At 32.9% G+C, this 14783-nt stretch overlaps 1 protein-coding gene across 3 annotated transcripts; it reads right to left on the bottom strand.

The window, feature by feature from the left end:
• Nucleotides 1–37: 37 nt before the first annotated feature.
• Nucleotides 38–11811, bottom strand: LOC111062628 (glyceraldehyde-3-phosphate dehydrogenase 2). Of its 3 annotated transcripts, none has more exons than XM_039442364.1 (6): nucleotides 11399–11811; nucleotides 5534–5615; nucleotides 4548–4671; nucleotides 2830–3200; nucleotides 1646–2001; nucleotides 38–461 (listed from the first exon to the last, which is right to left on the bottom strand). In XM_039442364.1, the coding sequence occupies exons 2-6, from the start codon at nucleotides 5609–5611 to the stop codon at nucleotides 392–394; spliced, it is 999 nt and encodes a 332-aa protein (XP_039298298.1). In that variant the 5' UTR covers nucleotides 5612–5615; nucleotides 11399–11811; the 3' UTR covers nucleotides 38–391. The 3 variants fall into 3 exon arrangements, with proteins under 3 accessions (XP_039298298.1, XP_039298314.1, XP_039298306.1); XM_039442380.1 differs by having other exon boundaries at nucleotides 11103–11495; XM_039442372.1 differs by lacking the exon at nucleotides 11399–11811 and adding an exon at nucleotides 9772–9848.
• Nucleotides 11812–14783: the final 2972 nt, after the last annotated feature.

The raw sequence follows: 14783 nt of genomic DNA, 5'->3' as shown, positions 1-14783 counted from the left end.
GAATTGGGTTGATATGCTTTGAAATAAGAAAAAGACGTTATTAAAGTTACGCATTTATTTCCAAGTAGAAACTAGCAAGGAAACTGTGCAACCATATTTTCAGTAATAATGGTTTCATTTGCAGATATAAATATTATAAAAGTAGACAAAATAAATTGTTTACAAACAATTTTTTATGGAAAAAACATTCTTCTAGGTGTATTAATCAATACTTTGTAATATATTCAACCGTTTCTAATCTCATTTTAAAGTGCTTTCATTTGCTGGAATTTAATTTTGTTAGTTACATCAAAGACATAATCTTGAAGAATACATTGACTGTTTTCTAATTATATAAAGTCGAAGGCCTGATGGTAAAAGGTGGCGTGACTTGTTCCTCCAAATAGCCCGCTTAATCCTTGGTTTGGATGTACTTGATGAGGTCGATGACACGGGATGAGTAACCAAACTCATTGTCGTACCTGCAAAATAAATTGACAAAAATATAAAATAAGCTGGAAGTCACTACATATTCAGACTGAAGAAAATGTGTAATTCTCATAAATATTATTGAATCTAAGACGCCATGAATAAATTCGATCGTTTTTAAGAGGTACGTTGGGCTAATACCAAAAACCATTGACTTTTTGCTGGTACCAGATAGACAAAAGTAGTACTATAAGATAGGATATGGTAGTTGCACTGTAGCTGGATATAATTATATTTATTTGAACATAGTACATTTTTTTTGATATGCGGTAGTTGTTTGTTGACACTCTATATTCTATTGAAGAGTGAGATATTTATTTATTATACTGGCAAAAAATATTGACAATGATGACAAGAGGCTCAGCCCTAAACTATCTCTCTTACTATTTTTAAACTTTACACTTTCAAGAATATTCTATGAGTCCAATTTGTACTTCAAAAAATAAAAACTAAGTATTAGAAATTATGATAGCCTATCCAAGAAGTGAATAATGATGGCTGGGAATGTAAAGAGAATAGTCCAAACTAAAAAGTGTTGGCACTCAACCCCCAGAAAGGCGACCTCGTGGGAGACCCAGACAAAGATGATGACAAGTCAAGTTCAGTATGCAGAGGCTTGGAGTTACCGAAGCAGATGCTCAGGATAGATCTAAAATACATGGAGGCTTTTTGTTTGGTGTGGCCAAATGCAGACTTGCAAATAAATAGCCACGGGAGTAAGAAAATGAATAAATTACGAACTAGATTAAATTACAAAACTAAATAAAATTTCACTCAGTATCATAAATTTCATAATAGTCAAAATAGAAAATGTTGAAGTAACCTTGCAATATTCAAGCAAGAAAAACACTACTTAATGACTGTGGTATATAACCATAGAGAAAATATAGCATAAAAAGATATTCCATGGTATAGGGCGTTTATGTTTCAAATTTCAATGTTAACTCGAGCCGACAGTCCTAGTAGTTGTTTTTTGTGAACCTATGTGACGCTGGTAGTCTCTCATACCGTGCCGTTTTTACACTCTAACCTGGCCAAAACATTAGTAAGTCGACAGTAATCAACATTAGCTAACAAAAAATTGGCTTGAAATTTAAAACAAACGAACTATACCATGGAATACTTTCTTATGCTATCTTTTCTCTATTATATAACTAAGTAATGAAATATCACTTACCATGAGATGAGCTTGACGAACTTGGGGCTGAGAGAGATACCGGCCTGCGCGTCGAAGATGGAAGAGTGGTTGTCGCCGATGAAGTCCGAGGATACGACCTCCTCGTCGGTGTAGCCGAGGATGCCCTTGAGGGGGCCGTCGGCGGCGGCCTTCACCTTGGCCTTGATGTCGTCGTAGGACGCGTCCTTGCCCAGTCTGACGGTCAGGTCAACCACTGACACATTGGGCACTGGCACTCGGAAGGCCATTCCGGTCAGCTTGCCGTTCAGCGAGGGAATCACCTTGCCGACGGCCTTGGCGGCGCCGGTCGCTGCCGGAATGATGTTCTGCTGGGCTCCACGTCCGTCGCGCCACAGCTTCAATGCAATCACACAAATATCATTCATGTTTGGCAGAAAATAGTTCCTGATATTATAGAAATATAATTTTCTGCAATTCACTTGTTTCATAAAATTCATTCAATCTTTAAAAAAAATAAAAATAAAAAAATAGAATTACAAATCATATTTTTCAAACTCAAGGTAAAGGTCCTGGCTTTATAAATAATAATTGTGTAAACTGACTAGACTGAGCAGACAAAAAATATGTAATGTCTACTCTCTATTATTTATTGTATATTACTAATATGGACTTGTCATATTGACAGTGTATACTGTGAAATAGAATGTTTATGCCGATAAATAAAATGGAATAATAACTGAAATCAGTTGATTCACTGATTTAATGATGAACAACATTCAACTGTGAAATCATATTTTACAGTAAACCCTTGATAAAACGAATCCCTTCTTGTAAAGTATTTATTTAAATTTCCGTACTTGTGCACAACACTCAGAGTAGTAAAAGTAACACCAAGGGGCTTCGATACAATGAACTTGTCTTCTCCTTTGGATGAGTTATAAATGAACAATGATTGTTTATGAACTTTTCTGTCACTTGAGCTTTCTTTGAATTTTTCAAGAGATAATATGCAAGGGTGATTCAATCACGAGAAAAGGGTTGAAATTTCACGCCGATCTTTTTCTGGTGACTGAACCATGTATAGCAGAAAAGTGATAATAGTACTGAGCAGAGGACCTAGAGTCCTAACTCTGTCCTCAATATATTTTTCTGATCATGTATTTGATTTGTGTATTATGAAATATAAATAAATAAAGGCAATTATTGAATTTAATATGCAATACCTTTCCAGAAGGTCCGTCGACAGTCTTCTGGGTGGCGGTGGTGGCGTGCACGGTGGTCATGAGACCTTCAACAATTTCGAAGTTGTCGTGGATGACCTTGGCGAGGGGTGCAAGGCAGTTGGTGGTGCACGAGGCGTTGGAGATGACCTTGTAAGAGGGGTCGTAGGCGTCGAGGTTGACGCCGCACACGAACATGGGTGCGTCCGCGCTGGGCGCCGAAATGATCACCTTCTTGGCGCCTCCCTCCAGATGGGCCGATGCCTTTTCGACGGTGGTGAACACCCCGGTCGACTCCACGATGTATTGCGCGCCGGCCTTGCCCCATGGAATTGCCTTCGGGTCTCGCTCGCTGAACACCTGGATCTTGTTGCCTGCAAATATCCATTATGTATCTTGTATTTCCAATATAAATAGCTAAGTTTGTAAAAATAAGTGAGAAACTGTTGAGTATTTTCAACTATTTTTTCACTTTATCATCTAAATTTCTTACCAAGATATCACTGAAGTTTTTAAGAGAGAAAGAAAGATGTGTGTGTGTGTGTATGGGCGATAAATAAAATGGAATAATAACTGAAATAAGTTGATCCACTGATTTAATGCTAAATAACATTCAACTGTAGAATCATATTCAAAACCTTCAAATTCAACCTTTACAAAATCAAATCAAATTTATTACCATTTTCACACAATATAAATGACATACTATGAAGTTAAACGCTTACTTTAGTTCTTACTCTTAACCCTTACTTGATAAAGTTCAAAAGTAAAACCCTTTCCAAATTTATTTATTCATTTCAGTAATGTACAATTATTTAACTTACAAGGCACAACAGGCACAAATCGAAAGACGTTTTACTGACAAATAGAAAATTTATTGTATTTTCAAATTGTATTTCAATGTAGTAGGTGATTTATTTGAATTTGTATGTGCTTTTGTCATAATGAATAATGATTTGATTTGAAGTTGGTATATAATTGGAGGCGAATAAATTGGTTAATTTATTGATAGTGGAACAGTAAACAAATGTGTCTTCATTCATTCATAGATAATACCATACGGGTGAATATGAAAGGTATTTGACCAATTCACCCAAAGGTATCTTCAAACTCTAATTTTAAATGTACCAGAAATAATGTTATTTTATTTTAAAGAACAACAGTAGAAATGAATGAGAGTAATTGAATGATGGTAAGTTAAAGAAGTTTCTCATAATTACAAACCAAATTACCATCATGCCTGATTATTATATACAGTATTTATTTATATTCCAACTTTGTCTTGTGCTTCTAAAATATATTTATTGTGTTTGGTCTGAATTTTATCGGATAGAACTTTTGTATTCAGTAAATATTGATTAAGAATTTTCAAATTATTGTCAAGTATATTTCTGCTACAAAAATAGGTCAATATTAAAAAGGCGGTCAAGAAAATTTAGTATCTAAGTTGACTTGCATAGTTGGAATTCCTGGAAACAATTAGAATCTCCAAATAATAATAAAAAACTAAAGCTAGTAATGTCCCTGACGTGAGTCGTGTCAATCGAGCTTTATCTGTTCATTTTTTCATAAGGGAAACAGTAGGCCATGAATTGAAATAAAAGTCAATTATAAAATGAATTCAAGATTATAGATTATGAAGTTCTTAATAATTGCAGATCAATTCTCTGCTGACAAATTGACGCATATTCACAATTGAGAGTCTTAAATGAAGAACGTACCGTTGACAACCAAACAGTTTCCTTCGGCTTTCACATCACCCTTGAAGCGTCCGTGGGTCGAGTCATACTTGAACAAGTAGACCATGTAGTCCACTCCAATGAATGGGTCGTTGATGGCAACAACCTAGACAGAATATACATTTAATAGTAAATATCAACAAGAGGTAATCTGAAAGTTCAAACAGAATGCGATTTTTAGTCCTGTTACAGAGTTTTAAATTAATTCATAAAACAGAAGTTCAGTTGTTATATAAACGTATAGTTGTTATATACAAAAGATATAGTATAATATTTCATTTCTTAGTAACTGAAGTTTATTAAAAATTATACTCCAAATGTACACCCATTGAAGTTTTACACGCTTCGACTCTTTCCACCATATTCATGATCTATGGTAAAAGACATTCTGTTCATAAGACGACTGGAATCCATTCCGAAATTTAATCATATCAACCTGCACGGCAGTGTGTTTACCGAATGAGTAGGGCTACCAACTTTGTGAGACAAAAAACTCTCCTTTAGTAGAAATGAATTTCAAAACGTTTGAAATTGGGTAAAAGGACTAAAAAATCAATCAATCCCTAGAAATAATGATCAGAAAATATTATTTTGTAATTTACAGATTATTTATAGGTACAAATATTTCTTCCTTTTACTTCTTTATGGATAAAATTTAGCTACTGTAGTTTGAAATTGAAGAAAAAATTGTTTCAAAAATTCTTTAATAATTATGGCTCATCTATTAAATTATTAGAAAGGAAACAATAGCCTATATATTACATGAATTAACAAATGAAGAAAAAAAGTTATTATATTTTTATTATTTCCAGCTAATATGAAAAATGATTTAAAAAATGAACAGCACATTAAATACCATTTGATGTGAAATACCTATCCGAATGAAACCTCCTTAGAAGACAATCATTTGTAAAGAAAGAGATAAGTAGATTTAGATCGCTTTAGAAATTTTCTGAAAATAATTTTACCTGGCCTCCACGCTCCAAGGAAGCCCTAAGGACCAGACGTCCAATACGACCGAAACCGTTGATTCCAATGTTTGACATGTTTCTAGACAAAAGAAATAAAAATAAACTAATACATATATATTTTTAATAATCATAAACATAATGAACAACAAAAATAAAAATATATAATATGAAGAAGGATCATTACATAAAAAATGCACTACCATTACCTAAATCAATGAATAGTAAAATTTTATCTTATTTGAAAAATTAATTTAAAAGTTGTATAGGCCTAACATAAAATTATACGAAATAATTGAGATTCACCTTTTACCTATCTGATTAACCCAAATTGAAAATTTTTAGTACAATATATATTTAGACCGTAATTTTTCTCGTGATTATTATAAAAATTGTTTACAAAACCTCATTTAGACTATTATATTATCAAATTTGGGTTTATCTTGTTTATACTTACTTAATAATTTATTTGATGTTGTAATTGTGTAAATAAAAAGATGTTACTTTTTTGTTCTAATTGAATAATGAAATTAATGTAGAATCGAACGTATAAAAGCAACAAAACTTGAAAAACCCATATGATGAAATTTAATTTAACTGCTTAAAGTACTAGAAAATTATAATAAAAAACTAAAATTAAAGTAATAAATTAACTAAACTAATACGGAATATTATTTTTTAGGTTTATGTAACAGTATCATATCATTTATATAATAAAGATTTGAGTGTAAGAGAGGGTTGGCTGCGCCCTAACTTTGCTCTCTAGAAAAAATAAAGGCAGTTATTCTATTCTATATCAAGTATTTCGAATCCTAGAATCTTACATTATACCTCTGAAGAATTCTGTTCACTAAAAATTTAACCTCTATTTTGGAAATGAAATTTATCATCCAAGATGAAATGTTTACTAACAGACACGCACTTAATATCTTAGCCAAGACATAATTGCCAGCTGACATTCAACTAGCACGGGAGTACTTAGCCAAGAATGCAGTGCCAAATGCAATCAATCAAATAAGGAAGCTATAAACGTATTTGAACTATTATCCTTGGCTAATCAATGGTTTAACATTAAATATAGTTTAAACTTGGTGTAAAACCTCGAAGGTCAGAAGTCAAATCTCTAGATTCAAAGAATTCGTACCTGCACCTACTGTATAATATATTGTAGCCTATATACTCGAAGAAAATCATATAAAAACAAATAAATTTCTTTATATCCAGTTTTTTCATAGTACCTAATTTCGAATGTGTTGCAATATACGTTTTTCGACTAAATTTTATAAATTGCATTTATGACATTATTTTGGAAAATCTATTTATTTTGAAGCATGACAAATAATTGAGGTTTATAGGAAAAATGAATGAGAAATCCTACATTTATGAAGAAAATTGCCACTTCCACTTTCTGTATTAGTAGGCTTTAGTAAAAACTTGGAACGTTTCTGTTACAACTTTTTACAAACCTTAACACAAATGAATCTTGAGAGTAGTATTATGAAAAATGAGGATTTTAATTTACTTCGTAAAGATAACCAACTTTCTGTGATACTACCTACAGCATACAACAATAATCCAATTAACTTCTATAGTTATTCGATCATAGTTTTGGCGTACACTTTGAAATTTATTTTCTAAATATTACAAATATTTTATTTATAATATAGTAACTAACCACCATTTCTTCTATAAAAAGCTACCTATTCATTATCTTCATCTTAAATTTATATTATTTAGTTTTCAAATAATTATTGCTAAGTTTTAAAGTACAATTCTATAACAAGTAAAACTCATGGAAACTACGTTTTTAATAAGTGAATCAAGTTAGTTTTTATTTTGTAATTTAAATATATATGTCAGGATTGAACTATTTTAATTAATTGAGGGTTCGAAGATACTGTTCAAATAATACATCTGTACGCAAAAGTAAGCTATACCTAATGAAAAAATCATGGTATCTGAATGAAGAATTATAATCAGGAATTATTAAGTACATATGTATTAAAATGAATAAATTACTGTACTGTGTACCTCAATATAATCAAACAATCCAACGCATTTCAAATAATTCTGTTAATTATCTCAAAATTCAATTACAAATTTATTAATATGTTTAAAGCCTATTAGAATTATATTAATCATTTATCTAAAATTGATTGGTGAAGGTTGGTTGGGGTCAGAGCCATAAGTCAAGGCCGCAGTAGAGATCAAACAATACGGTACGTCAAAGATAATATTTGACGTTTTTATCAGTTTGACTGCATTCATTTCTTCTGTAATGATGCAGTATATTTTTAAAGCGTTTTTAATTCATAAAAATATATAAACGAGGCCACTTTTTTAAACTTTTTTTTATAAACACCTTCTCTGATTGGTGTTGAATTTAATCATGTTTAAAATCTAACCGGGCTACATTTTAGATTCTAACATTTTTTTACCTGTTACCACTAAAAATCCTTAATATCATACAAAATAAAAAAACGCTTTTAATAATCCCACATACATTTATCATAATAGTGGGGTGTATCATAATTTTATTCACTAAAAATAAGCTATAATAAAATTTTGAAATATTCGGAAGCAAGAATTTCTTTCTTTCAATAGGCTAGCCATACACAGAGTGCCGCAGCGAGACTTCCTTTTTTCAAAGTAAATAAAACTATTTTTTTAAGTAAATGAAACTCTTTGTATGGGTCAGAAAGTTTGTATTTATCATTTGTAATGTATACATATAAATAAAGTTTTGAATATCAAATCAGGTAGATGACGTCCCACATTCTCCATACACAGATACACAGAGGAAACCGACTTTTGGCGTTTGTCATGACTCCTGCCAGCATTGCAGGCGTTATGTTAGCAATTTCTTCCCTGATATTGGTTTTCAAATCGTGTAGGGTCCTTGGACGGTTCGATCAAACAAGAGATTTTAAAAACCTCTATAGAAAAAATCACAAGGTTTCAAATCGGGAGATCGGGCTGGCCACTCCAAATCGCCCCTAATTGAGATGAGGCGTCCTGGAAAGCGCTCCCTCAATTGAAGTCACGTTCAGAATGTTCCTGCACAGTTGCCATCTTGTATGGATGGTGACATAATGGGCAGAGGAACTTTAGTTCTTCGTCTTGTTGCACTGGCAGTTCTTCTGAACATAGTGACCTACGTAACAATTGATTTCCGGTCCGGGGCAGTAGCCAAAGGGGCTTAATTAAAGCGATTTCGAATTGCGCGCTGGGATGGTGATCACAGAACATCCGCTCGAAAAATAAGTATCAACGGCAAATGCACGATTCTCATTGTTCCAATGAATGATGACGAATGAAAATGTCGGGAAGAAAACTTTATAATCTGATCTCTCTAACGAGACCAAATTTGCTCTACTACTATATCAGCTGACTGAATGGCGTTCACTTTAAAAAAGGAAGTTTCGCTAGCGCACCCGGTATAAAAAGGTTGTATCTGTTATAAATAATTAATTACTACTCTATATTGTAAATGATTATTTTGATGAATAAAATTTCATTTGATATTAGTTGATAAATGCAGAAGGTTATTTAACAATAAGCCTAGAATCGGATGATAATCTAATTTTGACAATGATTATAATATTTGCTCTACTACTATATCAGCTGACTGAATGGCGTTCATTTTAAAAAAGGAAGTTTTGCTGGCGCACTATTATTTGATAATCTAATTTTGACAATGATTATAATATCAACATAATAATTATTAAATTATAATGAAACATTTAGGGCCGGTTTCCGATCTCGGGATTTAGCCAAGTTCTAGACTTTATCTTTAAACAGCTGAAAATTGGCTTTTCGAAACGGGACGTAGTCGTAGTCCACGTTTAAATTATTAAATTTTGAAAAACTAGAAATTTCAACACAACATAAAATAAACAGAAAATAGTGTAAAGTTTCAGCTATTTTGAATTATTTAGGAATGTTTCATTCGTCAAGGAAAAACGTTTCCAATTTTATAGAAATTTATATAAATAAATGGCGCATCGCGCCTCCTCAGGTGTGCATCCAGCTAGTTTGTAATGAGATGCATTAAATTATTTGGCGGTACGAAGTTCGCCGGGCCAGCTAATGAGAAAAATAAAGATTATCATAAAAATTACGACTACGCCCCGTTTCGAAAAGCCAATTTTCTGACTCCAGCTATTTAAAGATAAAGTCTATAATGAGGTCACGTTATAATGACAGTGAAGAAAGATAGCAGAACAACGTTGTCGAACCTCTGGCTTGTTAATGATGGTATCTTTTATAGATGGTAGCTGATACAGGTTTATTGATGAAATACCAACTGTTCATTCTCGTCTGAAATAATCAATTATCTTTTATTAAGCAAGAAATTATATTTTTCAATACTTTCATAATTAAGATGAAATATTTTGCTAATTAATTATTAATTCTACATTGTTAAAAGACAATCTGGCAACAGAGGAAAGCGAGAAAGAGATAGCGCTATCCGCTTTGTTGAATGATAGACAAGGATAGCAATACTACTGCTAATCAAACACTGCCATTATAACGTGTATCTCACTATAGAACTTGGCTAAATCCCGAGATCGGAAACCAGCCCTTAGGCCTATAGTAAACTATAGTAGCTTACTGTATGTGCAAACCTTAGGTCCGATTGCACAACAGTCGGTTAAATTTTAACCGTGATTAATTTCACGAGAACCAATCAGAGAAGGCGTTTTTGAAAAGACGGCTTCTCTGATTATTTCTGGTGGAACTAATCACGGTTAAAAATTCAACCGGCTGTTGTGCAACCGGCACTTAGTCTTATGAATACATGGTGCCAGATTTCACAGAATCCAGATAGCCTGCGAAATAATTGTTCAAGTGAAAGAGTAAAAAGAGAGCGTTTTAGGGCCTTTTAGATAGAATGAAAATAAAAACGGCAACCGCGTGTGCTCCTGTTGTTCTATTGAAATAACATTGGCCATACAGCTCTGTGATGCAAACTAAGGTTTGCACGCACTATTGGTAAAATGTTTAGGACATTCAATATGAATTTGTATGTGAATATTTAATTCCCATATAGTTTTAATTGGAATATCGTGGGCTAATGTATTTATTTGCTCATTAAAAGTTTCAATTGATTAGTCATGGGTTTCTGATTTTTATACCTGTATTTGAAAACTTTGATAATTAAGTTATACTAAAGTAATCAAGAACTTTATCAGCCCAATTAAGGATAATGAATTGAAAGAATTGTGACAAAATACTTCCTAAAGGGTTGTGATCATTCCACATTTTATTCTACAATTTGAATTCTTAAAGGGCAAGTTATAGTCTAACTTTTCAAATTTATTTTTAGAATGCCTACAGTATACCTATATTAAAAATAGGTACCGTAGTGAAATTTACACCACCCAAATAATTTTATCAATGAAAGGTGATCCAATCTGATCATAATTTATGAGTTTGTCAACTACTTGACAATTAATTTGTTACTGGTACCGTACCTTGGTACAGTACGGTAGCTGTCAATTTCAAGAAATGTGAAGGTCAAGTGTAGGTCATGCCGGTAGAATCGTTCGACAATAAACATACTTACATTTTAATACCAAAACTGTAAGAATACCGGAATTGGAGGGTTGACCTACTTCATGATTGAATGTTTGCATCAACTTTCTAGATAAGTTAATAGCTAAATTTACTGATATAAGTATCAGAAGTAAATCCATGCTGATCAAGAGAAGTACAGTAGGTAGTTTAAATCATCAGAATAATCAACCGGTACATCAAGTTTTCATAGCCTAAGCAACATGAAATGCCTGAAAAACATAACTTGATAAAAATGTTTTAATTTAGTTACGCTCAGAAAGGATAATAAAGAATTTATCTACGAACCTTTTGAAAGTTTATTCACCAGAGAACAGAACAAACCGGCCACTCGACAGTCACAACCAAACAGAAAGAGACTAGAGAGAGAGTGACAGCGAAGGACACAGTGATATAAAAAGGAAGGGGAGTCACGTGTCATGGAACCAAGGCCAACTGATCCCAACACAGCACCGTAAAGCACATGTGCATATAACGTTTTCATCCAATTAGTTCTTTGTGATTACGGTTCAAGTTCAAGAGCACTGTGATTTAAGAATTCGAATGATATATTCGGATTTAAGAATGAAAACTAAACCTCCCTAACATTACCTTTCACATTGTGAATGAGTCACTTTTTACGATGTAAATTATTGAATCTTGCCGTCACGCAAGACAAGATTCATCATTAGCTGATACCACAGAGAAGTAAGCAGAGTGTTCTCCTACTTTGAGCTGATACTCAGTTGCAAACAGCTGACCGTTACCAGGTACTCTGTATGTTAGGTTTTGATCAAAGACCTTGAAGAAGTATCAGGTTTTTGGTTTTGATTGTGATGCAATCTTGTTTGCTTAACAACATTCCATGATGATGATGATGATCATGGTCACTTCACAAACTCACATAGAAGCATAGAACACTAGGCTACTCTTTTGATAAAGGATAAGAGAAAGGATAGATAAAGGAGCATTATTATATTTCTTGTCTCTGATTTAGCTCAGTGACATACAGTAGAAGGAGGATCTTCTATATGATCTACGTGACCATTATCATGGAATGGCTTCCAGTAGACCCAACTTTTTTCAGTATCAACCTACAACTTTACCCAACATTTTGGAATTGAGAAAAAAAAGTGAAACCACTATAATTGACCGAGCGAAGTGAGGTCTAAGATTCAAGTCGACGGTATTACATTTCTCTTTATTCATGTTTATATGTTCCGCATTTATGGTGAAACGCAGCAATAGATTTTCATTAAATTTGACAGGTTCCTTTTTTAATATTTTTCGTCGACGTATATACAAAGTTTTTTGAAATTTTGCATTTTAAGGATAATTCAGTGGCGTAATGTACACCCCCGCTGCCACCGCGGCGCGGGGGGCCCGAGTCCCTATGGGACCCAGGCTAGGGCCCAGATAATATGTAGGTTAATATAGGTTTTCTGAAAAAATAAAATTACCTGGTCTAGGGGGCCCCTGGTTAGGGCCCGAAATTATAATTATATATTGCATACTTTAAAAAGAAAAATTAAATAATCATGGAATTAGCTTTTGATAAAAAAGCAGAGGTTTTATTGTGGAAAATGTGGGACAGGTTTCATTCATTGTGTAAGAAGAAATGTGCGATAGAACAATGTTATCAGTCTGGTTATAAATTAATATCAAGATATTACAAGTAGAAAATAATGAATAAGGCAAGAAAGAAGAACAATAATTGAGTGCTGGTAGTGAGCTTATTGAAAAATTAGGAATGTTGTTTCAAAACCAAAAGAAAGGAGTGAAGCAATTGGTTTGAAAAACATCGTGATAGTTTCTCATTTGTGTTTTTAGTCATTATGCATACAAAAATTCTTGAAGTATTGAATGTAGCATCAAAAAGTTTACAAAACAATGACTATGATCTCTTCAAAGCAACTATGCAGTTAGAGAGAGCAAAAGAAAATTTGACCTTAGTAAGGAGCAATTTTGATGAATTAAAAAAAAGCTGAGATCGACCTTACGAGAGATTGGGGAGTGAATAACGAATTTGATGATAAAAGAGTCAGGAAAGTAGAAAAGCACTTCGATGAACTGAGCCAAGACGAGAGATTGGTAGACATGGAAAAATATTTCAAGACACAGTCATTGCTCAGCTAACAACCAGATTTCAAGCTATGTGTAGGGTTAGCAAACTATTCATTGTGCTCACTCCAAAATTTTTTATACAAGCAAGCAATTTTTGAACACAATAGGTATTTAATAAAGCTATAAGAAAAACCTTTACAAAAAATAAATTCATTTTAGGTTATAGGACAACAAATAATGCATTCGAACTGATTGATGAAAAATAAATCAAATTTAAATGTACAGCAATATAGGTTTGAAAAATCTAAAATCTATGAACTTAAATGTAGTGATTGCGACAAATTCTATATCGGACAAATGGGTAGAAATTTTCATATCAGGTTTCGAGAACATATCCAAGCACAACAATCTAAAAATTAGACACAAAATTCGGCATTTGCTGAACAATTGATAGATTCAGGCCATAATTTTACAAATATAAATTCCAATATGAAAATACTAAATTATGGTAATAAAAGTGGAAAACTGAATGTTAAAGAAGAATTTCATATTTATAAAGCGGCAAAATTAAACAGAGATAAAAAAAACTTAATCCAATTAGACACCAATAACCCCATTTTTGATAGAATCATGCGAATTTAAATCCAAAGTTTATAGTTTTAGTTCTTAAAATCATATGAATATGCTAACATATGATCAAAATAAGAATCTTCCAGTAGTATTTATTTATTTACTTCATATCACTTGAAAATGGCATCAATGTCCGAAACATGTTGTGATTAAATAATTCTAAAAAAGGGTACTGAGATTTTTACTTTCCTTGCCCTATTACCATAGGAAAAGAAAGTATTGCTTTCCGAAAAAATTAGGTACCCCAATTTCTAAATTTCTATACGTTTCAAGGTCCCCTGAGTCCGAAAAAGTGTTTTTTGGGTATTGGTCTGTATGTATATATATATGTGTGTGTGTGTGTGTGTATGTGCGTCTGTGTACACGATATCTCATCTCCCAGTTAACGGAATGACTTGAAATTTGGACTGTAAGGTCCTTACACTATAAGGATCCGACATGAACAATTTCGATCAAATGCAATCCAAGATGGCGGCTAAAATGGCGAAAATTTTGTCAAAAACGGGGTTTTTCGCGATTTTCTCAAAAACGGCTCCAACGATTTTGATCAAATTCATACCTGAAATAGTCATTGATAAGCTCTATCAGCTGCAATAAGTCCTATATCTGTAAAAATTTCAGGAGCTCCGCCCCATCTATGCAAAGTTTGATTTTAGATTCTCAATTATCAGCCTTCATATACAATTTAAACAACAAATTTCAAGTGAAAAAGATTGAGCATGAAAATCTCTACAATTAATGTCAAGTAATATTTTCACCTCAAATTGAAAATAAGCTTGAAATTTGAGAAATTTGATTATCCAATTGCAAACTGCTGTCAACTGTTGATTCTAATAAATGATTCACTATGAAGAGATAGCAGACCTCGAGTGTCTCCAGCGTTATTGTCCTATCACCAGCTGTCTCATATCTTTGAATAGTAGACTTGAGATGTGCGAGAACACTAGCATCAGGTGATCAATTTTCATAACGGCAAGGAAAGTTGTGTGAGTGCGCCACA

Source organism: Nilaparvata lugens, chromosome 1 (assembly GCF_014356525.2).
Source record: "Nilaparvata lugens isolate BPH chromosome 1, ASM1435652v1, whole genome shotgun sequence".
Lineage (NCBI taxonomy): Eukaryota > Metazoa > Arthropoda > Insecta > Hemiptera > Delphacidae > Nilaparvata > Nilaparvata lugens.
Note: the sequence above shows the minus strand (reverse complement) of the source record. Positions and strands in the feature narration are given on the sequence as shown.